Source organism: Macrobrachium rosenbergii, chromosome 44 (genome assembly GCF_040412425.1).
Source record: "Macrobrachium rosenbergii isolate ZJJX-2024 chromosome 44, ASM4041242v1, whole genome shotgun sequence".
Taxonomy (NCBI): domain Eukaryota; kingdom Metazoa; phylum Arthropoda; class Malacostraca; order Decapoda; family Palaemonidae; genus Macrobrachium; species Macrobrachium rosenbergii.
In genome coordinates, this window is record NC_089784.1 from 27,658,315 (window position 1) to 27,685,779 (window position 27,465).

The 27,465-nt window shown below is 37.5% G+C and overlaps 2 protein-coding genes across 4 annotated transcripts in view; one reads left to right on the forward strand and one right to left on the reverse strand.

Annotated features, from left to right (window-relative positions):
- Nucleotides 1–27,465, forward strand: part of LOC136829455 (neurotrimin-like) — a 108,669-nt gene that overhangs the window by 8,038 nt on the left and 73,166 nt on the right. For both annotated transcript variants that reach the window (XM_067088136.1, XM_067088137.1), the window contains exon 2: nucleotides 3,411–3,512. The gene's annotated coding sequence lies outside the window, so the exon portion shown is untranslated. The remainder of the gene's footprint in view (nucleotides 1–3,410; nucleotides 3,513–27,465) is intronic.
- Nucleotides 919–20,442, reverse strand: LOC136829456 (C-type lectin domain family 4 member F-like). 2 transcript variants are annotated; one of them, XM_067088138.1, is made up of 4 exons: nucleotides 20,329–20,442; nucleotides 13,163–14,463; nucleotides 7,590–7,775; nucleotides 919–2,249 (listed from the first exon to the last, which is right to left on the reverse strand). In XM_067088138.1, exons 2-4 carry the CDS (start codon nucleotides 13,908–13,910, stop codon nucleotides 2,020–2,022), a joined length of 1,164 nt encoding a protein of 387 aa, XP_066944239.1. In that variant the 5' UTR covers nucleotides 13,911–14,463; nucleotides 20,329–20,442; the 3' UTR covers nucleotides 919–2,019. The 2 variants fall into 2 exon arrangements, with proteins under 2 accessions (XP_066944239.1, XP_066944240.1); XM_067088139.1 differs by having other exon boundaries at nucleotides 13,163–14,450; nucleotides 20,329–20,432.

Genomic DNA, 27,465 nt, shown 5'->3' on the forward strand with positions numbered 1-27,465 from the left:
AATGTTTACATTTTCGAGACCGACCCCTTGAACGCTATTTTTACTTCGAGCTTTGTTATAGAAAACGGTTCAAATATATGTAATAGAAAATGTAATTATTTTAAGCTAAACTATTACAATCTTCACATATCTCTCACCTATACCATCTATGTCTTTTTACTTAGCACTGAGCCTTATTTTCGGCAGGGTCTGGATGATAGTCTGTAATAATACGTTAGTTATAATTAATATGAACCATTTTCTGTTACAGAAAGTTTACTCCAAAGAGAACTTCGACAAGGGTGACCGAAAGAATGTTTTTCATATTTCGTCCTTATTCCATTAGCCAAGTTTTTTGCCTGCCACGTTAAATCACTTGGTTGCAGTTGTTTGTAAATAATCGTTCTTTCCCTCAGCAGGCAGGCCTTCTGGCGAGTTTCTAGTTCCACATAACCGGTGGCAGTGTTTATTCCCATTGCTTATAGTGTTTCATATTTTATATATACATTAATTATCAAAATAATTGTTTATTCCTATTGCTTATAGTGTTTCATATTTTATATAAACGTTAATTATAAAAATAATTACAATCTCGTATGTTACTCTTGCGTTTTAAAACATGCCAGACAACATATCACTTACTTAACCGTGTGAGAGGTTACGTTTCATTCCAAATAAATATGGTTAGTTATCCATTTATTTAATCATTACGTTCTTAGCGAAGTTTCCAACAGCAACAAAAACAATGATTAACTGATAATATTTAAAGCTTATTTTGAATAGGTGGATGAGGAGAGACTAATGTATTACCCTCTCACCATCATAACTGCTGCATAATCACTAAGCACAGTCCTCTGTCCAAACTATCATCGTACTTCATTGTACAATTACAGAAAAAAAAAAACAATTATCTAATGTCCATGGGAAGAGAATCTAACATTAACAAGGTATTCAAAAACTTTATTGAGAAAAAGAATATATGTACAAATAACAAAAAATGGTAAAAATCAAACTTAAAATTATGAAAATACATGAACAATGAGATGCGTAAAGTGTCACATATTGGCACCTGCTCCTGGCAGTTTATGAAGTTTCCCCAGAAATAAGCAACATTCGCCTTTCCCTTTTATGGCTGATGTATCTCACATGGAAGGTGGGAGAAGCAAAACTGTAAACAGTAAAATAATGAATTGTATAATAAGCCGTCAAGAGCAGGTTATTTAAATCGAGGTCACTGCTATGTTAACTGAGCTGTTCTGCAGCCTGTTGCCATTGAAGATTATTTTTTATTAGGCATTTTACCTGCTACTTGTTGATTTAGCACAGTAAAGCTAATAGCAATAATGGTTAGATGAAGACCCCTTGATGTGGTCCAGATAAAAAAAACCATCTCTTCACAATTACAATGGTGAGTGATGGTGACAGTGACAAGAGTTTCTTGTTGGGAAAAAAAATTAAAAATGAAAATGGACGATACAGAAGATATCCTATAAAAGATCATAACGAAATATTATAGAGAATGCTTTAGTTTAGTTATTGGAAAAAAACAAGTGATTTGTTGGGAGAATGAGATGTATGATAAATATCAAGAAACTTCAAACACAAACGAGATGAAAATTGATAACAAACAAGATACATAAGAAAATTCCGATGAACAAGATAAAAATTAACCTCAAATTTGATATGTTTGTTATACGGACCCTAATCTGGGAGCCGTTTGACACTATTGTACCCAACTTAGACTGAAGTTAATGTACCTAACATAACTGAAATCATATAAAATTCAACAACTAAGGGTGCGACCACACTACAGTAAAACATGTCGTAAACAAAAGTAGGAAACTTATCGCATGCATATCGCAAAGTTGATAACAAGCCAACGACCGCGAGTGGAGAACGAATCTTTGGCAAAGGCTGGATCATCACACGAAGCACTGTTTAGAACCACTAATAAGTCGTCGACTTGTACCAACATCGTGATGTGTTCGACAAGTCGTCAACATGTTGATGGCATGTTTTGTTGCAGTGACGAGCCTTTCTCTAAGTGAGTTTCTTTTCGCACACGAAGTAGGTATGATTTTGGCAACCGAGATTGCCAGCCTTGAACTGCCTGCCCGCGTCGAGGTAGAGGCAGTGCTGTAACTTGCCATCGGGCTGCCCAACCGACCACTCGTCGGCGTCCAGGTTCAGAGGTGCGCCCGACGCCCATCGCCAGACGCCCGGGTTCTGTTCGTCCGTTCCTCCTAGCCAGAAGAATCCCCTGATTGTGTCTGAAATGAACAGAAAACGATGCTAAAATCAGTATTGTGGAAAGCCATCAACAGGATTAGGAGCATTCGGTAACATTTAATAATAATAATAATAATAATAATAATAATAATAATAATAATAATAATAATAATAATAATAATAATAATAATATAATAATAATTTCTCATTCTTTATAATTCGTAATAAACAAAGGGACATACGCTTAACTAACAAGCTTTTAAGGTATATAATATACATCCCTTTGTGAAGAGGATATTGAGGCAAAAAGGCAAGGTGGTTGGAGTAGGAATAAAAGAAGAAAATATAAGTAGTGAGTAAATACATAGCAGCTAAAGAAGTAAATGGTAAAAATAGCCAAAGCTGAGGAAAGTGTTCCAAAGTCTGTGCCTTCAAGCAAAAGGAAGTCAAAAGTAAGAATGTGGTGAGCAGCAATTCGTCTTTTTTGGTAGACTGCTTAAGTCATCAGGCCACTCGTTCTGTAAACCACTGATTTGAGAGGAAAAATGAACTCTTCGAAACTCTTCATACCTGCAGTTTGTTCTTTCCAAAACTAAATTAGCTGAAGACTGGTGTTTTTTTTTTTTTTTTAAATACAGAGCACCGTCTTTTTCCAAATGAAGAAAGAGGAATGCATATCAATTGATATCAGTTATAAAAGTATATGTTCTGTCAACTTCCCCGAGTTCTGGTAAACTTCGTTACCAGAATGTTTTCCTGTCATGTGGAAAATTTGCATTCCAATGGATTTATTACGAGTCAGAGTAGGTTTACTTCAATTCCTGCCGTTGGTAATAACCTTTATCCCAAAATTACCTAAAGTTCCAACTAGTCTCGCAACAAGATTCTTATTAACATTCACTCGGCAGTTTTCTCTTAGAATTAGGCTTTCAAATTCTAGTTAGTTTCTCTCAACACTCTTCACTTTTCCTGAATCGAAACCTAAGCGCCTGCAGACTTAATCAGCCTGTCTAATTTCGAAGCATGGCTTCAGCTTTTATATAAACATTAGTCTGTTTGATAAGGCAAGATACTTTTTACATTTAACATGATACGTACCATTATCTTTGCCACATTAAACAGATCAAGTCTCACCATTTCCTTTCCATAAATGTTAGAGAATTTTCATTCCACTTTTGTTTATAATTTAACATTTTTTTCAGGTTATGAGCGAAGGACTGCGAATGTCTTAAGATTGTTGGTGGATTCCTTCCTAATGCGTCACTCAAGAAGAATCTGGTGAGCTGAGTCTTACGAGAAAGAAGGTAGGGGAACTTTTTTACAGAATGTTTTACAATTTTAGCTCGAAGTGTGGTTTAAAAACAGCACTGCATAATGAAGAGCAAATAACGACAATAGCCAAGAGGTAAGATTATTATTATTATTATTATTATTATTATTATTATTATTATTATTATTATTATTATTATTAGTTTTAGATTACTGATAAACTTTCATAATTTTTAGTCAGCCTGTTCATGCGTAAAATAGCATTTATTTATTTAGGTCTTTGGAATAAATCCAACCAGTATTGAAACACCCAACGATTTAACCCCGTAGGAGGGTAATGCCGTCAGTGCACCTCATGCGATGCACTGTAGGCATTACTTGAGGTTCTTTGTAGCGTGCCTTCGTTCCTTTTCTGTCCCTCCTTTCATATTCTCTTTCTTCATCTTACTTTCCACCCCCTCATAACAATTGATTCATAGTGCAAATGCGAGGTTTTCCTCCTGTTGCACCTTTCAAACCACCTTCTTTCAATTTCCGTTTCAGCGCCGAAAGACCTCATAGGTCCCATTGCTTGGCCTTTGGTCTAAATTCTGTATTTAATTCAATTCAAACCAACGATTTAAGTATATAAATCCTGAAAATTCTTTTTAAATGGCATAGAGTGTATCGACTCGACATTATCTTGAAAAGTTTTTCATTAACAATGTCTACCATACAGAAAACTTTTACTTTCCAAGCTAAAATGGTCCCCTACTTTGGCTCTTGAGTGCGTTGACCTTTATTGGCCTGAAAAAAACCAAGAGTCTGACCAATATTTTACGAAATGAAGGAAATCGCAAACCACCGATACACCTTTTTGTGCCCGACGTTTTTTGTGTAGGGCCATTCACCTGCGAACGTCTTGAGGTAGTTCTTTTCGACTGCCGAGAAGCCACCTCACACCGTTAGGCTTTCATCAACGCGGAAGTAATTATCTATGGTCTTGCCGCGTTAAGTAACTGGGAGACGTTTGTATACCATTCACTTAATTAACTTATTATGAAATTTACAAATGCTGTGAGTATGAGTCCAGCTCAAATACGAGAGCGGAAAGTTTTCGTTCGTAATTTAAACATGAAAGTATTAGCTGCATGGTTTGCGCCAACGTGTGGTTGCAGCCGAGTCCCTTTATGAGTAGTGCTTTTGATTTTCTCTGAAAGTACGTCTAATGTTACTGTCTATTTGACTCCTAAAAACTATAAAATGTTGATTAGATGTATAGTAAAAAAATTTCACTGAGATAAAGAACACGACAATGCTTTTAGTACAGTAAGGCATCAACGCACAGATATAGAAACTCATTCAATTTGACCGAGAGGCATTACTGTAAAAGCAGTCTAACACTGTACGGTTTCTTATTTTAGCACGTAGCCGGGAGCGTCCAAAACCGGTTTTCTGTCGAGCGTTGCATGATGCTGATTTTACTTTTTCTTTATTTCACCCGGAGGCCGCGCCGTTCTTTTCCTTTCTTTTTTCTTTTTTCTCACTTAGCTTACTTTCTTCGAGCAGCGTTGATTGTTGCTTTACCGTTATAGAACTGGAAGTCAACGAATTACATTACTGTGGGTTTTTTCGTACTGAACGGGTTCTGCGAGAATGTTCCTCTTGTTTTGTATTTTCTGTTTTATATTTTTGTCTGTTCTTAAATAATTAAAAGTTGACCTAATCGATCATTCTTTTGCTAAAACCACTTGTTAATTTACAGAGCTATAAAACCATAGTAATTTATAAACCTTTCATCATGAGGTAGCGAAAATGTGTTCAATGAATTTAAAGCATTTTTAAGGTTGTAAAAATTCCCAAGCAGTGTAAAAAAACAAAAAAATTAATCGTGAACGGAAATAACTAGCATTGCGAATCGAACCTTTTAAATGCTGATTGCTTTATTCGTATGCACGACTCATCTCATCTCATCAGCATGGAACATAGACCACATTCCCATGCACAGGAGCAGTTTAATGTCATATTACTGAATCTTGCTCCGTTGAGACTGACTTAATCTGTGCGAGTTTACTGTTAACACTAGCGGATCCAGAAAAAATTTCATGGGGGGACCACCAATTTTCACACACACACACACACACACACACACACACACACACACACACACACATATATATATATATATATATATATATATATATATATATATATATATATATATATATATATATATATATATATGTATATATCACATATTATTTTTCTCAAAATTTTATTGTTTCTATAATAGATTTTTTCCAATTTTTATATTCATTTATGTTATCTAAATCTTCAATATTATTTTGTCATTATTTTTCATGGGGAGGCACAAGCCAGGTGGCGCCGCAGCTGCCCCCGCCCCGCCCCCTTGGTTCCGCTAGTGACTGTTAGAGTTATAATTCAACCGTAAAACTGAGTATTTTCTAGCATATTTGATTAATTTCTAAGTAAATTATCTGTCAACAATATAACATTTCTCTTTTCCACTTTGTGGTATTTGCTAATATTTGGATGAAATACAATTTTGTGATACTCTGAGCATACACACGCATGTGTACATATCACAAATGTACATATATGTTTCTGTATAACTGAATCAGGAAAATATGGAACGTGATGAATATATAAGTAAAGATAAAACCCACGAAGGAAAAAGAAACAATGGAGTGCTGCAAGGCCTTTCGACTAATAGTCCTTTACTTAGTCTGCGCCTTTCGACTTATAATCCTTTACTTAGTAGACTAAGTAAAGGACTATAAGTCGAAAGGCCTTGCAGCACTCCATTGTTTCTCTTTCCTTCGTGGATTTTGTCTTTATTTTTATGTGTTTCTGTATATTACTGATAATACAAATCCAATCCTTAGGCATTTTTGAGTTGTCCTTCATTTGTATAGAAGTAAGGAAGACATATAGCCCACTGTAACAGAGATAGATAGTCCCATAACATAACTGATTGGATGATTGAAAACCTCGAATGACCGGGTCCTTTGCTAAGTCAAGCAATGTCTCGATCGAAATTCGAGTGAAAGCAGTTTTTTCCAATGGGTCATAGGTAAGGAATGCTGGTGTGAGGACCATTGGTGCATTTCGGCTGGTCTTCCTTCCTGGTTTTCCGACATATCCTAGGGTTGCCATAAGTCTCTCTCTCTCTCTCTCTCTCTCTCTCTCTCTCTCTCTCTCTCTCTCTCTCTCTCTCTCTCCTTTCTATTTGCCAAGAGAAAGAAAGAAAAGACGACATCGTCTGGGCACACCTTACTCTTAGGGAGATTTGGGCAGCTCGAGTAGATCCAGTCTGGACCAGCGGGGAGGAGGCACTTTTGGGAGCGGGTTGCGGTGCCCAGCTGAGGCGGTATTTAGGTCATTAATCGTTACACCTCGACAACACACATTTCCTTGTTTCTCTTCCTCGACTTGAATGTGACTCTCCTCTCTCTCTCTCTCTCTCTCTCTCTCTCTCTCTCTCTCTCTCTCTCTCTCTCTCTCTCACACACACACACACACACACACACACACACACACACACACACACACACTCTTTTACACACTCACGCTCATTTACACACTCACAATCATTTACACACTCACACTCTTACACAATTACATTCTTACACACATACATATTCTGACACATTTACATGCACTCGCACGTTTACACAAACACACATACCCACACACTTACACACATACACACACTCACACTCACATTTTTACACCCACACACACTCACATTCTTAACCCACACACGTTCTTACACACACACACACACACACACACACACACATTCTTACACACTTACACACACTCACATACTTACACACTTACACACACACACATACCTCTACACAAACTTGAGGTAGGGCATATACGACAAATATTTCTGCATCGGTACAATTTTAGAATTGATATCGATTCATGACTTTTAGTATCTAGCACTGCCAGTCTAGATAAACCTGCATAACTACCGAAGAGAGAGAGAGAGAGAGAGAGAGAGAGAGAGAGAGAGAGAGAGAGAGAGAGAGAGAATTATGAGTCACTGCTTTTAACCTAGAAGCTTAAGGGGCTGGAAACTATCTTTCCTTCTGCTGCCTCACCTTGCCGCTCCTGTAGATGAACCCTCAAAGAAAAGACGTCCTCGGGTTCAGCCAAATCTCCCCTCATGTGCTTGCAGTATTCTCGGGCTTCTGCCCAGGTCCTGACGTCCCCGGTGTGAACGTAGAAGCAGCCGCGCCCTGCCATCTTGAACGGCGGCGGACACTCCCTCGGGATGCCTTGTGGATCTGCAAGGGACAGGGAAAGTTAGACACTGGGAGAAAATTAGCTAGGTGGAGTGACCCGGGTCTTTGGCCTTGATTTTTCTTGGATGCTGCAGATGGTTGCACGTCGTATTAAACATGCTTTGTTAAATGTTGTGAGGACTTTGATACGCGAGCACACACACACATACTGTATATATATTATATACTATATATATATATATATATATATATATATATATATATATATATATATATATATATATATATATATATATATATATATATATATATATATATATATATATATATATACATATATATATATATGTAATTACCTATTATTATTATTATTATTATTATTATTATTATTATTATTATTATTATTATTACTGTCTACCAGGTGTTTACATTCTGAGGACGACGCAAAAGACCGTTAACTTCTTTAGCATTCTTACTCAAGAGTACATTGCCATATTTGAAATAACAAAAAATTATTAAAAGAGCAAAAAGCATAAGTGAAACTGAATGATGTTAACGTGACTTGATATTAATATGTCGAAGATATATTAAATCATATGATATTTACGATCAATATGTTTAACATTATCTTTTTTACTTTAACACAGTAATCTAAGTATTTAATATTTTTTAACGCATATTAGTGTTTTTGGCGATACTTAAGTCTTTTTTGGTGAGAAAAGCCCATTCGTTTTTTGTTTTCGAAGTTCAGAGTTTAAAGATATGAGCTTAGCTTTTTAAACTTTCAAATTTGTTTCGAATTCGTGTAGGTGTTCTGATACATACTGGTTTTTGTTCTCTGCAAAGAAAACTATTGTGCCACCTTTGTTCGTCCGCACGTTTTCTGTCCGCGCTTTTTCTGTCCGTCCTCAGATCTTAAAAGCTACTGAGGCTAGAAGGTTGCAAATTGGTATGTTGATCATCCGCCATCCAGTCATCATACATACCAAATCACAGCCCTCTAGCCTTAGTAGTTTTTATTTTATTTAAGGTTAAAGTTAGCCATGATCGTGCGTCTAGCAATGATATAGGACATGCCACCACCGGGCGGTGGTTAAAGTTTCATGGGCCACGGCTCATACGACATTATACCGAGTTCACCAAAAGATGGATCTATTTTCGCTGGTCTTGATTATACGATGTACAGAAAACTCGATTGCGCCGAAGACACCTAGGCGCATTTTTTACTTTAGTTTTACATTCAAAGTAGCTATTACTGTTGATGCAAGAGCAAAAAATTAAGTGACTGATATGAGGGATAAATTATCTTTCTTTCCGGCCAAGTTGATGTTTGTAATTGGCTGTAAATTCTTATATATTTGTGTATTTATCTCAAAGCACACAAAAAACATTAATTCCGGTGCCATATAAAACATAAAACATATTAATTTCGATGCCATATACCATTTCGGCTCTCTATAATGCGTTAGTTATGTCGATAGTTTTGGTGCATATTGGCAGTAGGCTTCCTCCTATTAATCCTTTTTAACATTTAGAACCAAACAAGGTGGAAATATTACGTTGCAACCCTCTTAAGGTAGGCTTGCTTGGTGCGATTATCGCTCGACGATGATCGCTCATGGATTAACGATGATCGTCAAACGATTTTTAGAGCGCTAATTTGCTTGTTTTATTTTTTTTAACTGGGCTGTTTTGCTTTGAACGACTCTACCGTCAGTCGTTCAAAGCAAAAGAGCCCAATAAAAAAAACAAGCAAATTAGTGTTCTATCAATCTTTTGACGATCATCGTTAATCCATGAACGATCATCGTTAATCCATGAACGATCCTCGTTAATCCATGAACGATCATCGTTAAGCCATGAATGATCCTCGTTAATCCATGCACGATCCTCGTTAATCCATGAATGACCATCGTTGAGCGATAATCGCACCGAGCAAAACCTACCTTTACAAATAGGTCTGTTCAAAACAGTAATCCCCATAACTCGGGTATCAGGTTCATATTAAACGAAAATAAACGGATCGAAACGCAGGAAGAAAAACACCTGTCAGGTCATCTCCATCTTCCTGGGTCGTTTTAGAAGGCCATACTATTCAAAGTCACCAGGAGACGACTTCATTTACCAATTTTGTCACTTAAAATTTATAGCTTTCTTGAATAATTTGTTTTTCCATCTCGTAACTGTTTTTGAACTGCTTACCGTAAAGGTGTGGTGTTGTATTTTGCGTATTCTGATGTTAGAGTCGACGATCTGCACTGCCCATTAGATCAATGCGGAAATAGTACAGTATACATATAATGAACAAAAACAATGTGCTTGCTGTATTCATTAAAAGTAGCTCTGTTTTTCATATAAAATATTCATTTTCCACTTTATTTTATAAAGGCAGTTACTGTAACGGTTTCGTCATATCAAGGGCGTATTTACAATCTAGACAGTCAGACAGACAGAAAGCAAAAGGAGGAAGAGAGAGACAGACAGACAGAAAGAGAAGACAGACAGAGAAAGAGAGAGACGGACAGACGGACGGACAGACAGAAGAAGAAAGAGACAAACAAACACAGAGAAGGAGAGAGACAGACAGGCAGAAAGAGAGGCAGGCAGACAGAAAGAGAGAGACGGACAGAGAAAGAGAGAGACGGACAGACAGATAGACAGAGGAGAGAAACAGACAGACAGACAGAGAAGGGAATAGGCAGACAAACAGACAGAGAAGGAGAAAGAGAGACAGACAGACAGACAGACAGACAGACAAGGAGAGAGACAGACAGACAGAAAGACAGACAGAAAGACACAGAGAAAGAGAGAGACGGACAGACAGACAGACAGAGAGAGAGGGAGATAGAGAGAGAGGGGGAGAGAGGGAGAGAGGGGGAGAGAGGGAGAGAGAGACAGACAGAGAAATAGAGAGACGGACAGACAGAAAGAGAGAGAGAGAAAGAGAGAGACGGACAGACAGAGAGACAGAGAGAGAGAGAGAGAGAGAGAGAGAGAGAGAGAGAGAGAGAGAGACATTGAGACGAACAGACAGCCAGTGAAAGAGAGAGAGTGAAAGAGAGAGACAGACAGACAGAGAGAGAAAGTGTATGACAACGTCTCCTTCCTCCCCGTAACGATCTGAGTTTTTACAGGTGCCAACAATATCATATGAAAACGTCGACTTTGTACCACATGACGGCGAACATTATCACTTTCTCCGCATTCGACTTCATTTTTGTTTGATGCAAATCCTCGGGATTTTGTTTTCAGACCATTCACACAAATGGCGAGAACGATGGGAAATTTTGCGTCTTTTTCTGACTTCAGATTTTTTCAGAAGTAATGCATGAAAACTTTATTATTATTATTATTATTATTATTATTATTATTATTATTATTATTATTATTATTATTATTATTATTATTATTATTTTTATGGAAGAGAACTAAAGTCAAATTCCAATATATAGTATTTATACATATTATACACATATATATATATATATATATATATATATATATATATATATATATATATATATATATATATATATATATATATATATATATATATATATATATATATATATATTATATATATATATATATATATATATATATATATATATATATATATATATATATATATATATATATATATATATATATATATATATATATATATATATATATATATATATATATATATATATATATAGGACGGAGGCTGTACCATGATAAGCGAAAAAATCGAGGAATTCAGTTGTATTTTCATCGGATTGGAAAACTTAATCCAGGCGGACAACAAAGGATTACCCAAATCCATGCTCGGTTTCACGTTTACTTACGTTTCTCTTTGCTTGCATAAGCCCACTCACTCTGCGTTCAACATGCAGCAGGCAAGCGTACAAGAACTTTGCGTTCATGAAGTCTACATAAAGCCACCGAATACAGTCCTTATTTTACCCTCGCTGAAGTTAGCACCAGACCGGCATTACCAGAATCAGAATTTGTACTTAGAGAATTTAATTCTAATTCTTAACCAGTGCCGTTGTAAATGACTTCGAAAACGTTTTAGATGGGAGAAAAATACATGCATCCCGGTAGCATTTTCTCAAGATGTAACCGAGTACTGAGATCTTTCCCTGAAAAAGGCGGGACGCCATATCTTAAAAACTAACCATAGAATTTTCTTGAAAATAATCTCATTATTTTTCTCATACCCAAATTAGCAATGTGCAGCTTACCTAATCTAACCTAACCTGACCTAACCCAACCTAGGGGCATGGCAAAGAAACCGGGGCTGGTGCAGTACTACCATACATCTCACGAATTTGCGTCCCAGTTTGTAGTATGATACTGATGGTAATAAGTATTAATGATAACATTACTGTGATCGTTATAATTACCGTGAAATTGAATTAACATTTTTTTCTTTCCATAATGTAATATCTAGCTATTCAATGCCAAGTGTAAATTAGATATTAACCGCCAATTCATCTGCTGTTTGACGTTCAAAGTACGTTGGGAGTTGCTAAAGTACCGTTTGGTGTGTTCCTACATTACAGCAAAACTGAGAATATTTTGGTCAGTGTAACTCTCTCTCTCTCTCTCTCTCTCTCTCTCTCTCTCTCTCTCTCTCTCTCTCTCTCTCTCTCTCTCTCTCTCTCTCTCTCTCTCTCGGGCCCCACGGCGTAGTGGTAGTTTGCTCATACCACAAAATCCAGTGTTCTTGAATCCCCTGGTGAATTGAGCAGTGACTTGTGTACCTAGAAATTAATCGACTGTTGTGGGTCACATGAGACCTGGAGAAAGGTATGAAAAAGACAATACGTGAGTGTTAATTATAACGTGGAAATGTATACCATGAAAAAGGGAAAGCCTCTACGAGGTAATCCTCAATACACAGGGAGCGAAATCGTTCATTAAACGTAAGTGAAAAAAACACTGACGGACTGTACTCTGAAAACGCTTAAATCATAATGGGCAAATCCTTCCGCCGGGATTTACTTTTCTTGCGGTAGACCTAACAGCGGTGGCGAAATAATCCAGCGAATAGCTGGTGATATTTAAAACTAGAAGTTGCGGTTTTTCAGGCTTATAGCATATGGGAATCACATCAGTTGGATAGGCAGTTTTAGGTCAACCGCCTCACGTTTATGCAGACCTCTGGGTTTCATGTGTTGTAATTTTTTTTGTGGTGGAAGCAGTTAGCAATTTTAGTAATATCTTAGGCAGAAATTGCAGTATGTATGCATGTATATATACAGTATATATGTGTGTATGTGTGTATGTATATTCATACATACTTACATACATACTTACTTACATACGTACCTAGAAACTAAAATCGAAAAAGCTCTACATCTTGAAAATGTCATTGGGTTTAGTGTGTGAATATTTTTAATGGACTTTATGTATGTAGATATGAAAAAGTAGTTTCTCACCTGTTTTGTTGTCTGATTCATCTAACACCGTGTCTGTACTTTTGACGGTACTGTTGGCGTAAACGAGGTACGTGGCCGTAGCAAGGGATTCGAGGCTCAGTTGATTGTCGTCGTAGCTGCAACAGTTGGTCCTCAAAAACTCCATCTCTGCACTTAAGACGTCCATCCTCTCTTGCATGATCTTGAGCTCTTGGGATTTCGCCTGAAGGCTCTCGTTCATCTCCTCGAGCCTGTCCCGGAGCTCCATGGTCACGAGGTCCTTCAGGAGGACCTCTTTCGCCATGGCGGCAAAACTCTCCTGAAGGCGCTTCACCGTGAGGTCGCGGTGTTCCATGCCCTTGGCCATGGCTTCTATCATGGCGCCTATGTCATTCTTAGCATCGTCTCGGGCCACGATCTCCCTGGCCACGGCCTCCATGCTGTTGTGGATTTCGTTCACTCTGTTCAGGAGGTACGCCAGCAGCTCGCCGTGCTTGGTCGTCACGCCCGTCAGCTCGTCCAGGCGGGTAGTGGTCGCGTTCACTAGAATGGAGAACTCTACAGTTTTGTTTATAGTGCTGACGCCGCCGTCGGCATCTCTGTACCCCTCCTGGCTGCTGTTGTTTGCTTCTGCAAGCAGGTCTCTGATGTCCAGCAATGCCAGCGTTATCTTGTCGATGCCCTCTTTCTGGCCCGAAATGGAATTGGCATTGACCAGGAATGTCCCGAGGACGAGTGTCACGTACACAAATGACCTGACGTGTGTCATGGTTGCTAATGGGAACTGACAGTTTTGTAGGAACTGTGAGAACCGATACACTAGGCCTAGTTCCCCAAATTTTAGTTATTTCACCGATTTGAAAGTCTTCAGTCTATTAACTAAATAGTTCTTGTGATCTTAACTGCTATAAATATCGATTTTCTCCCAGATTTTGGTACTCACACTTTCAATGCAGTTTAATTTTCAAGACGATACAAAAACGTAAAGCTGGTTACAGTTTCCGTAACAAGTCTTGATAAAGTAACTTGGGTAACTTTCACTCAGTATCTATTTCAAGAGCAGCGAAGCGCACGAGAATTAAATGAGCACCAAGATCACAAAATCACTAGGCTAATGTGTAACTACTTTGATAGAATTCAATCACAGAAGATAATCACGCAGTGTTCAGACTCGTTATGACTTCCCTCTTCAACTGATGTTTTTACACTGCCATGTACAACTGTGAAGGTCCAGCTTAGGGAAATTAGGGTAATTTTCCGCCCTTTCCCTAACCATATGTTTCAGTCATGGTTTTTAGGTTGACAGTTCCTGTAAAGTATTTCTGAAAGATTTCATTTTTAAGCCTTTTACTAGTTTAATATGTACACACGCATTCGTTTTGTACAAGTTTATGCAGACAGAGTATATATAAATATAAATATATATATATATATATATATATATATATATATATATATATATATATATATATATATATATATATATATATATATACATACTATATATATATAAAATATATATAGATATATATAAATATATACATACATATATATATATATATATATATATATATATATATATATATATATATATATATATATATATATATATATATATATATATATATAATTTTATATATATATATATATATATATAATTTATTTCCGTACACACATAATTATACGATTTTCAGTTAACTTGTGCTTTATTGAACATTATCACAGCTTAGAAAGGGTTGTATGTGAAATATTATCTTGGAATAATTCATAATTGCAATGGAAAATGTGGTGATACTGATACTCGATTCTCCGTTAAATGTTATAGATGAACATTACCGAAGAGTTGAATTTCGGACTATTGCTAATACTAATATGGTCCGAAAAAGCAGATAGGGATTCTAGCATGCGTTATTCCGTGTAAGCTGTGGTATAGGATTCATTCAATGCCAATAGTATGGGACTGGTACAAGAGATATATATGTGATTATGGGTCAGTTAGGACAGGACTAATACAAGCAATACACATGACCTATGGTGCATCACTATAATGTGACCGGAAATAATAAGTAAAAAGACACAATAATGCACATGAGCGATTGTATTTTTCCAAAGTACAAAAAAAGGGTTGAAAAAAAGGAGCTGAAGAGGACCGTGTGCAAACGGTCGAAGCTCTTTTTTTTTACTTTTTTTTTGTATTTTGGAAAAATAAATCGCTCATATACATTACTGTGGCTTTCTACTTGATATACATGATTACGACTCAGTTAGTATTGGACTGATACCAGCAATATACAATAAGGATAGGATTAATCTCAGTATTATGTGCATTTGTGGGTCAGTTGCAATAGGATTGATTCGCGAAATTTGTAAATTTATGATTAAGGAAGAGTAAATATAACGATTAAATGCGTCAGGTGACTAGGAGCAGGTGACATCACTCATTCTGGTTTTATGTAAAAGAAAACTATCGTGCCGGCTTTGTCCGTCCGTCCGCACTTTTTTCTCTCCGTACTTTTACTGTTCATTCTCAGATCTTAAAAACTACTGAGGCTAGAGGGCTGAAAATTGGTACGTTGATCATCCACTGTCCAATCATCAAACATACCAAATTGCAGCTCTCTATCCTGAGTAGTTTTTATTTAAGGTTAAAGTTAGCCATAATCGTGCTTTTGGCAGCGATATACAGTAGGATAGGCCACCACCGGGTCGTGGTTAAAGATTCATGGGCCGCGGCTCATACAGCATTATACCGAGACCACCGAAAGATAGCTCTATTTTCGGTGGCCTTGATTATACGCTGTAGCGGCTGTACAGAAAACGCGATTGCGCCGAAGAAACTTCGGAGTATTATTTACTTGCTAATGTTGTCATTGACGCCACCAATTGAAGAGGGATCAGCACAACAACAACAACGTCAAATTCAAAGACTACATTATAGATCACAATCATTTTCTAGAAACCATGTCTCCTCTTCAGTGTGGATAATACCATCGCACTAAAGAGCAGACTTGTTGCCCTGAAACTGCCTGTGAATTTTATTGCTTTCAATACAGTTCGATATTTTCCTTCCGGCATAAAATGAGATCGTGCGTGAATTAAAATAACTGCTGAAAAGGAAAAGTGAAAATTATCAAGTTCAAAGAAATCAGCAGTGTCAACTTAGGAAATCTTATTAAGGAAGAATCTACTTGCATAGTTATTGTCAGGGAATACTTGTTTTAAATATCCCCCATATATGAATGCGGTTCCAAGTTCAGGACAATCAGGGAAAAGCAAAAAATAAAAAGTATTGGGACTTGATAATGCTGGAACATCAAAAGTTATAACGAGTTTTGACTTGACAGTCTTCTTATAACGCAGGAAGAGATGAGGATATGACCTACATCCGTTGCCTTAACAAAAAATAAATATCAAAATGCTACGAGGGAATGACATGGACCTCGCGTATGTAGTTGTGACTACAGAGGAGCTAAAAATGACAATATCCAAGAATTAGTATTGGCAAGAAGTGATTTGAGATTTGGCAGGTAATATTGAGGCTAAATATGGGTGATGTGATGCTAGGCTAAAGAAGAGATAACTGTTCTGAAGCAGTTTGATAATGTGTGGATCGACTTACATATATGGAAATATATAGGCTATTGATTTAGCTCGTCGGAATAAAAAGTCATTCTACTGTTATGGGACTTTCTCTCTCTCTCTCTCTCTCTCTCTCTCTCTCTCTCTCTCTCTCTCTCTCTCTCTTACATTTGTTTTTACTTCCTTGGTTTGAATGGTCAATTATTTTTTTTTGTCTACGATTTTGCACGTGATTTGCCATCTGTAAAAGAAAATAAATATTTAAAGAATTAATGCAGAAAGCTCTCTCTCTCTCTCTCTCTCTCTCTCTCTCTCTCTCTCTCTCTCTCTCTCTCTCTCTCTCTCTCTCTCATTACATTTGTTTTTACTTCCTTGGTTTGAATGGTCAATTATTTTTTTTTTTTTTTGTCTACGATTTTGCACGTGATTTGTCAACTGTAAAAGAAAATAAATATTTAAAGAATTAATGAAGAAAGCACTCTCTCTCTCTCTCTCTCTCTCTCTCTCTCTCTCTCTCTCTCTCTCTCTCTCTCTCTCTCTCTCTCTCTCTAATTACATTTGTTTTCACTTCCTTAGTCTGAATGAAAAATGATTTTTGTTTTGTATACTCTTTTACACGTGATTAGCCAACTATAAAAGAAAAAATATTTGAAGAATTAATTTAGAAAGTTCTCTCTCTCTCTCTCTCTCTCTCTCTCTCTCTCTCTCTCTCTCTCTCTCTCTCTCATTTGTTTTCACTTCCTTAATCTGAACAGTTAATCTTTTTTAATATGATTTTACACATGATTAAGCAACTGTAAAAAAGGAAAAAATATATTAAGAATTAATGTACACAGAACTGAGATTCGATTTCAGATTGTAACTTGTCAGTCAGATTGTAATCTGTCATTACTAAGTCATGACTATACTGTATTTTTAGTATGATATTATTTCCTGCATGCAAAATATAATGGGAGTTGAAAGTTGAATATCAGATGTCTCGGACGATTGCCAAGATTGAAGTGGAATTGAAAGACAATAGACAACAGGAAGATGCCAACTTTGTCACAGGGTCATGAGGAGGAATTCAAAGACAAATAGGTAATAGACAGATGTAAACTTTGTCACAGGGTCATGGAGAGGAATTCAATGATAAATAGGTAAAAGACAGATGTCAACTTTGTCACAGGGCCATGAAGAGGAATTCAAAGACAAACAGGTTAATAGAAAGATGTCAACTTTGTCACAGGGCCCAATATATAATTGCCGGTCACTCCGCGAATTATGAAAAAGGCTTGCACTGGAAATGAACTCTTAAGGTAAAGCTGGTTGATGTGTGAACTAAATGGAAATGGGAGAAAGAACAATAAATGTGATACAATTGTATATGGATAATTTTAACGTGTTGCTACATAGGCATAACGTATATTAATGAGATCATAAAAATCCTTATTTAGATCCTGCTTGCTTCGTTGCCGAATAGGATGCAAACACGAAGCTTTTAATTATCTAAATACGCAACTAACTAAAACTTTCAACCGGATAGACCACATGAAGAATAAATAAAATCACATACGCTTCAGGAAGCTGATCATCAGACAACCCGGTAATTTAAAGTGACGAAATTCAGGCGTGGCAAAGACTTAGAATTTATATAAAGCAGAATGAGTAGAGAATTTATATAAAGCAGAATGAGTAGAGAATTTATACAAAGCAGAATGAGTAGAGAATTTATATAAAGCAGAATGAGTAGAGAATTTATATAAAGCAGAATGAGCAGCGAATTTATACAAAGCAGAATGAGTAGAGAATTTATACAAAGCAGAATGAGTAGGGAATTTATATAAAGCAGAATGAGTAGAGAATTTGTATAAAGCAGAATGAGTAGAGAATTTATATACAGCAGAATGAGTAGAGAATTTATATAAAGCAGAATGAGTAGAGAATTTATATAAAGCAAACTTCTTGGAGAGTCGATCGAGATTATTTTCGCTTATGTTTCTGAAGGCATTACTTAAGGGTCTTTGCAGCGTCCCTTCGGCCCCTAGCTGCAACCCCTTTCATCCTTTTACTCTACCTCTGTTCATATTCTCTTTCTTCCTTCTTGCTATCCACCCTCTCCTAACAATTGTTTCATAGTGCAACTGCTTTGAGGTTTTCCTCCTGTTACACCTTTCAAACCTTTTACTCTTAATATCCCTTTCAGCGCTGAATGATCACATAGGTCCCAGTGCTTGGGCTTTGGTCTAAATTCTATATTCAGTTCAATTTAATTCGCAATAACTGAAATCGAGTATTTGGTCTGCTTTCACTTTGGAAATTAAAGTATTTTTGGGATTTTTTTTATTACAAAAACATGCCAGTAAATGAATTGATTCAAAGCGAAAGTTTCTTTTTATTCAATATTTTCTTAGATTCTGAAGAAATAGTGAATTGAATTGAATAGAATGTAGAATTTAGGCCAAAGGCCAAGCACTGGGACCAATGAGGTCATTCAGCACTGAAACGTATATAAGTTGACAGTAAAAGTTTGAAAGGTGTAACAGGAGGAAAACCTCGCAGGTGAGCTATGAGCCAGTTGTTAGAAGAGGGTGGAAAGTGAGATGGAAGAAAGAGAATATGAAAGGAGGTACAGTAAAAGGGGCGAAAGACACACTGCAAAGAATCTTAAAGTAATGCCTACAGTGCACCGCATGAGGAGCATTGACGGCACTACTTCCCTACTGGATGAAGAAATAGGAAGAAATAGGTTCAAATATTCGTATTTGGAAATGTAGAAATTATTCTGTTTCTTAAGCAGAGTCTGCTGAACTAGTTAGTTGTCATTTTAGCTCATCTTTTTTAGACAGAAAATATGACTGATTTTTGACTGACTAGTGCCTGCAGTTTGTAGTACGAAGTGAATTTGGAAGATATAAAATCTCTGACCAGTTCGGCTCTGATCAAGTATTTGAGGTCCGTAAACTGGGTTGGGTTCTTTATTAATTCTAAATATATAACTTTCAACAGCTATAGAAAAAAAAATTTTTTGCTCCCTCTTTCTCGCCAAACCTCTCTCTTCAAATTCTATTTAACTTTCTGTTCAATCACCTGTCACAAAGATAATACCCACTATTGTCTTCCTAGGAGAATTTCTTGTGTAGCGTTTAGACAAGCTGTTGATTTCACTGCAGGCACTTTTAAAATCAAGTACCTCTAAAATCCTTATTCTGGTAACACTGATTCTACTGTAATTAACTTCATTCCTTAGCAAGACTTTTCGTGGCGGAAAGACGCCTAAGGAACTATAGATGTGCAGGCCATCTGAGTCAGATAACCGCTTTCTTGGACGGTTCCAGAGTTTTGTTATACATTTACCGTAAGACGTTGTTTGTTTGGTGTAGTTTTCTGGCATCTCAAAGATTCATTTCAATCTAACACATAAATAAACACAATTATCCATCTTGTATCCCAAAGATTCTCGTTATAACTTCACGCCTTTAGATTTGCTTGCTTTCCAAGATGGTTACTGAATCTGAAGGATCTTGAGTTAGCAATTTAGTAAGTTCACAGTCACCATAAGGTCTTAATCGTCTATTTTACATTTTTTTAAAAATTTTGTGGTAAGAGGAGTATATCCCAATTTTCACCTGCGCGCACAAAATCCCGGTGATATTATCACGATCTCGGAAACAGTTCGCGCGAGTGAACTGCGTCGACACCTGCGACTGACTCTCTGGGGGAAGACTTTGAACCCGCAGTCTTGTCTTTTCTTCCTGGATAGCTCTTGGGGGGGTGGGGGGGGGGCGGGAGCTGGTCCATCCCCCATCACCACCACTATTACTACTACTACTACTACTAGTAGTAGTAGTAGTAGGTAATAGTTACCGGTACCCAGTCAGACCGGTTAGATAGAAAGCAGCAAACATTTACAACCAGTATCTGCCCTCCCACCCCCATCCTGTATCCACCAATCTCTCTCTCTCTCTCTCTCTCTCTCTCTCTCTCTCTCTCTCTCTCTCTCTCTCTCTCCTGGCCTGACCTCTCTCTTTCTCTCTTTCTCTCACTTGTTTATCATCTTTCACTTCCTCTATCAAGAAAGCTGGTCGATAGCCAAACATAACGTTACTTTGAGATCGGGTGATGTTTGTCTTACTCTTGGACTTAACCATTCCGCTACGGACTGGTAAACAAGGTCTAGAGAAAAATACTCCCTGGACCTTGGTGTTAAAGAATTCGATGCCTATCGTTCTCACTGTCTGCGTATTTTGCTGTAGGCTAGAAATACTTTCTTTAGAAAGTTTCTTGTCTGTCTCAGAGAGAGAGAGAGAGAGAGAGAGAGAGAGAGAGAGAGAGAGAGACTTTTTGAGAAAATTGCCCAGTAACATATAGAGTCTACTGGCCACTTATTTTTTAGCCGATACGAATGTAATTGAAATAACCACAATGCCCTCTTAACTTTGAGAAGTTTAGAGGGCATTATGGTTTTACAATTACCTGTCGTAACACATCTTATATCTATCATAACATATACAGGATTACTGGTCACTTTTCTTGTTAGATACAAATGTAATTGTAATAACCACAATACCTTCTTAACAGAGAAGTTATGAGGCCATTGTGGTTTTACAATTATCTAGCTAATAATTTTTATATCTATCGTGTCATATATAGAATTTACCGGTCACATTTTTGCCAGACACGAATGTGATTGTAATTATCACAATGCCTTCTTATCTCAGAGAAGATAAGCGGATATTGTGGTTTTAAAATTACCTATCCGGGCACTGCAGGAGCTACTAAAGGTTCTTTGCAGCGTTCTTCGGCCCCTGGCTGCAACCCATTTTCATTCTTTTGGCCGTACCTCCGTTCATACTCTCTTTCTTCCATCTTACTTTCCACCCTCTCTTAACCATTGAATTTGGAATAACATAACAACACTCCAACCAGCACTTCCGTGATGGGCTGTCATCTTCTCGCCCCGCCCCCATTTTTTAAAAAACTATTCATAAGAAAACTGCCCTCTCTCTCACTTTACATTTTGACGTTAGCACTGATGAGGAGCACCGTTCAAGTGTTCGAAAGTCTGGTTTATTTTATATAGCAATATATTTACTATATAATTGTGATTTTTGTTACACCAATTGATTCATAGTGCAACTGCGAGGTTTCTCTCTCCCCTGTTACACCCTTCAAACCTTTTTGCTGTCAATTTCCGTTTCAGTGCTGAATGACCTCTTAAGTCCATAGGCCAAGCACTGGGACCTATGAGGTCATTCAGCGCTGAAACGGAAATTGACAGTAAAAGGTTTGAAAAGTGTAGCAGGAGGAGAACATCGCGGTTGCACTACGAATCAATTGTTAGGAGAGTGTGGAAAATAAGATGGAAGAATGAGTACATGAAAGGAGGTACAGTAAAAGGAATGAAAGGGGTTGCACTCTGCAAAAAACCTAAAGTAATGCTTACAGTGCACCACATGAGGTGCACTGCCGGCATTCACTGGCCTAAATTCTATATACTATTCTGTTCTGCAATTGCCTATCGTAACATATTCTACATCTCGACAACCGCAACGATATTTGCCCATAAGGCAATCGCTGTTTCTCTCTTTGATTCCCTGTGAAAACATCTTTTGTCTTAGATTCTAACATGGCCGTTTCCCCGGTTGCACCGTCGTCATCTGCAACTTTCATTTCATAATTGTTGTGTCACCTGAGGGTGAATCATGCTGCCTCACGGGCGTACGGGCGGCTGGGGGTGGGTGGGCGGGCGGGCGGGAGTCGGTATTGTTTTTGCCTTCTCGTCTGGCTGTACCTGTTCCGTATTATCTCAAGCGATCTTCAGCTGACGACTCCTCAAGTTTCTAAACCAGAGGAAGTTTAATGGTTTGAGACGCGACCACTTGTAGGGTTTAGTGCAGATCTACAGTTTCTGTCAGAGCGCTTCAAGTTTAAAGCCCGTATATAAAGTTTTAACCTCAGAATTGTATCTTTTGAGTCTAGAGTTTAGTTAATTCATATTACAGTTTAAAGCCAGTATATAAAGTTTGAACCTCAGAATTGTACCTTTTGTGTCTAGAGTTTAGTTAATTCATATTACAGTTTAAAGCCAGTATATAAAGTTTGTGCCTGAGAATTGAATTTTTTGTGTCTAGAATTCAGTTTATACTTTGAATTCTAAAGCCACTATATAAAGTTTGAACCAGAAAATTATATCTTTTATATATATCTAGAATATAGTTTCGTAAATCAGGCAATTGGCGTCAATAAGGTTTTTTCCTTTTCTTCATATGATTTATTAGATGCACTGGTCTATTGCAACAAATTTTGTAAGGTTATTTAACATGTAAATTCAAGAATTTCTGGCTTGAAATGTCCGATTCTCTCCTGGAAACAACTTTTTATATTTTCTCAAAAAAAAAAAAAAACAAAGCTGAAGAACAAAGCAACTTATAAACAGATAAAAATCTCATTTCTTTTTAATTCTGTGATTACGCCTTTCGCTTGTCTTGCTTGTTTCCTTGCGCCTTCTTCAGTCATCATCAAGTTGGTTTGTTTGTTCATGAATATCTTTGCTTACCCAGTTTCCTATGACTATATCCATAACTACATTTGTTTATCGTAGTTGGCTAAAAACTAAACAATGGATAAAATTTACGCATCAGATTTTATTATAGAAGTTGACTGTACAGTGAGTCGATATGGGAAGCAATGCAGCATGATAATATTCAGACAGCTCGCAGGATTCCTGGAATACAAACTGAGAATAGAAACGTCTTTGTTCTTGGCACGAAAGCGTCTCGGAATATATTTGCTAGCAATCAATCAAGTTTTTATGAACACTGTTACGACATAGATGTGTTTCTGAAGGTAATTAAGCCAATCAGGGTTTTGCTCTTATAGAAAACTAGTTTGCATTCTCTTGAGCCCTTTCATGAATGCCAGTCCCCCGCCCCCAACAAAAAAAGGTTATCACTTCTGTTATTGCCCTGTTATTGCGCTGTTGTTACAAAGATCATGTATGACTGCAAGTAGCGTGACGGATAACTAATGGGGGTGGTGTAGGGGTAGGCTGGTGGTGGTTGTGGTTGGGGGGGGGATGACACAACTGGTTTGGGGGATATTTTTGGTCTCTTTGTGATCTGTTAGTCAGTCTCTCGGGCATGGGTCCAGGGCCACCTAGCATGTTGGCGGCCCGTGTAGGACACGTTGACGAGGAATGGGTGTTGATTAAAATTTCATGGAGGATTTTGGACCTGATAAGAAGAACCTTCTCTACTCTTGTAGATATGAGCCTTCCTTGTCATCTCGTAATCAAGGACTTGACGAATTGAAGAACTTTTCGAGTTATGTATCATAAATAAGAACTTAGCACGATTAGAAAGCAGTTACAGAACTCTCTCTCTCTCTCTCTCTCTCTCTCTCTCTCTCTCTCTCTCTCTCTCTCTCTCACACGCTGGTACCTGAGAATTTTGGGTCTAGGCATATCTCTGTGAGTCATTCACCTAAATACCGTTATGGGGTATAAGCGGTGCAAATATTTATGGACCTACATATGCATCTGAGACCATTTTTCTTCGTAATCTTTAAAAGGAAAAATTATTTTTTTTCGAGATTTGGAGAAAAATTTTTTTATGCCAAGGGAGAAGAAACAGTACACCAGGGTACATGACTTTCGTATATGCTGGAGAGAGAGAGAGAGAGAGAGAGAGAGAGAGAGAGAGAGAGAGAGAGAGAGAGAGAGAGAGGAGCTTTAAGCCGTTTTTAGAAAGAGAGAGAGAGAGAGAGCTTTAAGCCGTTTCTAGAGAGAGAGAGAGAGAGAGACCTATAAGTCGTTTGGAGAGAGAGAGAGCTACAAGCCGCTTGAAGAGAGAGAGAGAAAGAGACAGACAGACAGACAGACAGAGACAGAGAGAGACAGAGACATATAAGTAGTTTGAGAGAGAGAGAGAGAGAGAGAGGCCTATAACCCGTTTGTAGAGAGGGAGAGAGGCCTATAACCCGTTTGTAGAGAGAGAGAGAGAGAGAGAGAGAGAGAGACCTAAAGCCCGCTTAGAGAGAGAGAGAGAGAGAGAGAGAGAGAGCACGAGAAAGAGAAAGAGAGAGAGACCTATAAGCCGTTTGTCAAGTCAAAAGTGCCAGTGTGAACTGGCTTTCCGTCTGGTATCTTTTTTTTTTTTTTTTGGTGGAGGCTGGTGAAGAATAATGATATCCACATCTCTCGACTCCTGATTCTTCTTCTTCCTCTGCTTGCCTGCGCGAACTCTGGTTTACGGACGTCATCAGACCGTTTACCTTTAAAAACAACTGAGTACTGGGAAGTTTGCGGTTATAAATATTTTGACATTTGTACGAGGCGAGAATTTAAAGATAACTGCGAATGCATTGTCTGAATTTTTATTTGTTTCTGAACGAGCAATTTCACGGTACTCAACAAAAAATCATCAACATTATCACTGTCTGTAGTGCCGTGTGACTTAAAAAGGTCCCTGTGAAATTCCGGAATGGTAGGGTGGTGCAAAGGTCATGTCTATATGCAATATGTATTACACTTTGTCATACACATAACATCTGTATTACACTATGTAATACATATTACATAAGTACTACACTTTGCTGTTACATTGGTTGAATACAATTACGCTGTAGCATGTTCATGAGGCGCCGATTCTTGTGATACGTTCTGCCTAATTGTGAGTTGGTTGCACTTGTAAAACTTCAGCAACCAAGCCAAAAATAGCTACTGAAGCCTTCGCCATTGCAGGTTTTGTGGAATACTATTCCGAGAATAGTTCCTCGTTGGAAGAGTCGGTAGAGTTGTCGGCTAGCACTCGCTAGGCCAGAGTTCGAGTCTCCGGCCGGTTAATGAAGAATTAGAGGAATTTATTTCTGGTGATAGAAATTCATTTCTCGGTATAATGTGGTTCGAATTCCACAATAAGCTGTAGGTCCAGTTGCTAGGTAACCAGTAGGCTCTTAGCCACGTAAAAGAGGTCTAATCCTTCGGGCCATCCCTAGGAGAGCTGTTAATCAGCTCAGTGGTCTGGTAAAACTAAGGTATACTTAACTTTTTATTCCGAGAATTCAGTTCTCTAGTAAATTTTGGATGTCAGACTCGTAAGCAAATGGACTACGTTTCAATATCGTACACTGAAAGTACGTCGAACTCGTGCCTATGAAGTACAATTAAGCATTGTGGTAAAGGGCAATGCATCACACATTTTCCTATAATAGTATAGTTAAGTATATTTCGTTCGGTGAAAGTTAAATCTTTTGAAAAATTCAAGATAGGCTATTTGTGCATTAATGCTGTAATGCAGACTAGAATCTTCCTTCCTACTATTTATGTTTATATGCACAGTGGAAGGAAAAAGCTGAATGAAACTGAAAAAGTCATAATGCATTTTTGAAAGAATTAAGCTAATCTAGAAAATATGGCCAAATTCTAACCCCCGTGACAATCCCAAAAGTTCCAAAACCTTGCTGATAACAGATCTCCTAGGGCTGGCCCGAAGGATTAGACTTATTTTACGTGGCTAAGAACCAATTGTTACCTAGTAACGGGACCTATAGCTTATTGTGGAATCCGAACCACATTATGGCAAAAAATGAGTTTCTATCACCAGAAATAAATTTCTTTAATTCTTCATTAGCCCGCCGGAGACTCGAACTCCGGCCTGGCGAGTGTTAGCCGACAACTCTGCCGACAACTCTACCGACTTTCCCAACGAGGAACTTTGCTTTTGGTATATCCAATGTATTTGATAGTCTAGTAGAGACCTCACATCAGTTAAACTTTCTGGTTTTGGCTTCATTTCTCCCCTCTGTAAGCATACTTCCACCTTTTTATCCAGTAGCTTTTTGTGGGTTGTTGTTGACAGCACTGTATCTGCTCCCTTCCTCATCACTGTTGGCGTTCCTCAGGGCCCTGTTCTTTCACCTACTCATTCCAAGGTCTAAATGTCTTTAGACCTTGCTCATTCTCTGCTTTTCATCTTCATCATCAGTGCGGAGAAGTTCATTGTTTTCGTCATTGTTAATTATCCTTTTCCACGAGCTCTTCAAGAGATTTGGCTGGAAGCTGCCATTTTCGTGATAAAGATATACGGAAATTTTTGGTAAATAAAACAGTTTCAAAATAACGTTTAATAATTCCTTTTCCTTGCGATGAAAGACTTCCAGACATATGCTACTAACTCAAAGCCTTTGTGGCAAACCCTTCAAAATGACGGGTTATGTTCCATGTAAACCCTGATTTCACGTTTTCGCAGAAATAAGAACTGGCACTGGCGTTCTTTTTATCACTGAAAGACGTTCGCATCTTTGCTGAGCGGGAGGGAATTGTGCACAACTGATCTGAACGTCTGTTAAGAATGCAAGAACGTTTATGATGTGAAAATTGTCTCTTGATAAATAAGGGTGAAATGGACGATAAATATCGGAAGAGTTCAAACTTATTATTATTATTATTATTATTATTATTATTATTATTATTATTATTATTATTATTATTATTATTATTATTATTATTATTATACAGGAAATTAGATGTTGAACAAGTCACCATTTCGCAACGATGAAATTGGAACGAGGTGAATCTGTAAATAAAATTTATATTTATTTATAACCAGGATAAAACATACGAAGAGTTGTCGATCATGTCAGTTATATAAGGTTTCATTTTTAGTGAGATTCCATCACTACTATTTTTTATATTTTAGATCCTGCTTCTTGCGTGAAAGAACTACATTTTTATACCTCAAACCAACAAAGATATGCGATTCCAG

What these genes read in the sequence shown, in the direction of transcription:
- LOC136829456 (XM_067088138.1), bottom strand. Translation starts at nt 13,910, where the DNA reads ATGACACACGTCAGGTCATTTGTGTACGTGACACTCGTCCTCGGGACA. An exon ending in TGAATCAGACAACAAAACAG is followed by an intron (nt 7,776 to 13,162) that starts GTGAGAAACTAC and finishes TGTCCCTTGCAG; the next exon opens with ATCCACAAGGCATCCCGAGG. An exon ending in TCATCTACAGGAGCGGCAAG is followed by an intron (nt 2,250 to 7,589) that starts GTGAGGCAGCAG and finishes TGTTCATTTCAG; the next exon opens with ACACAATCAGGGGATTCTTC.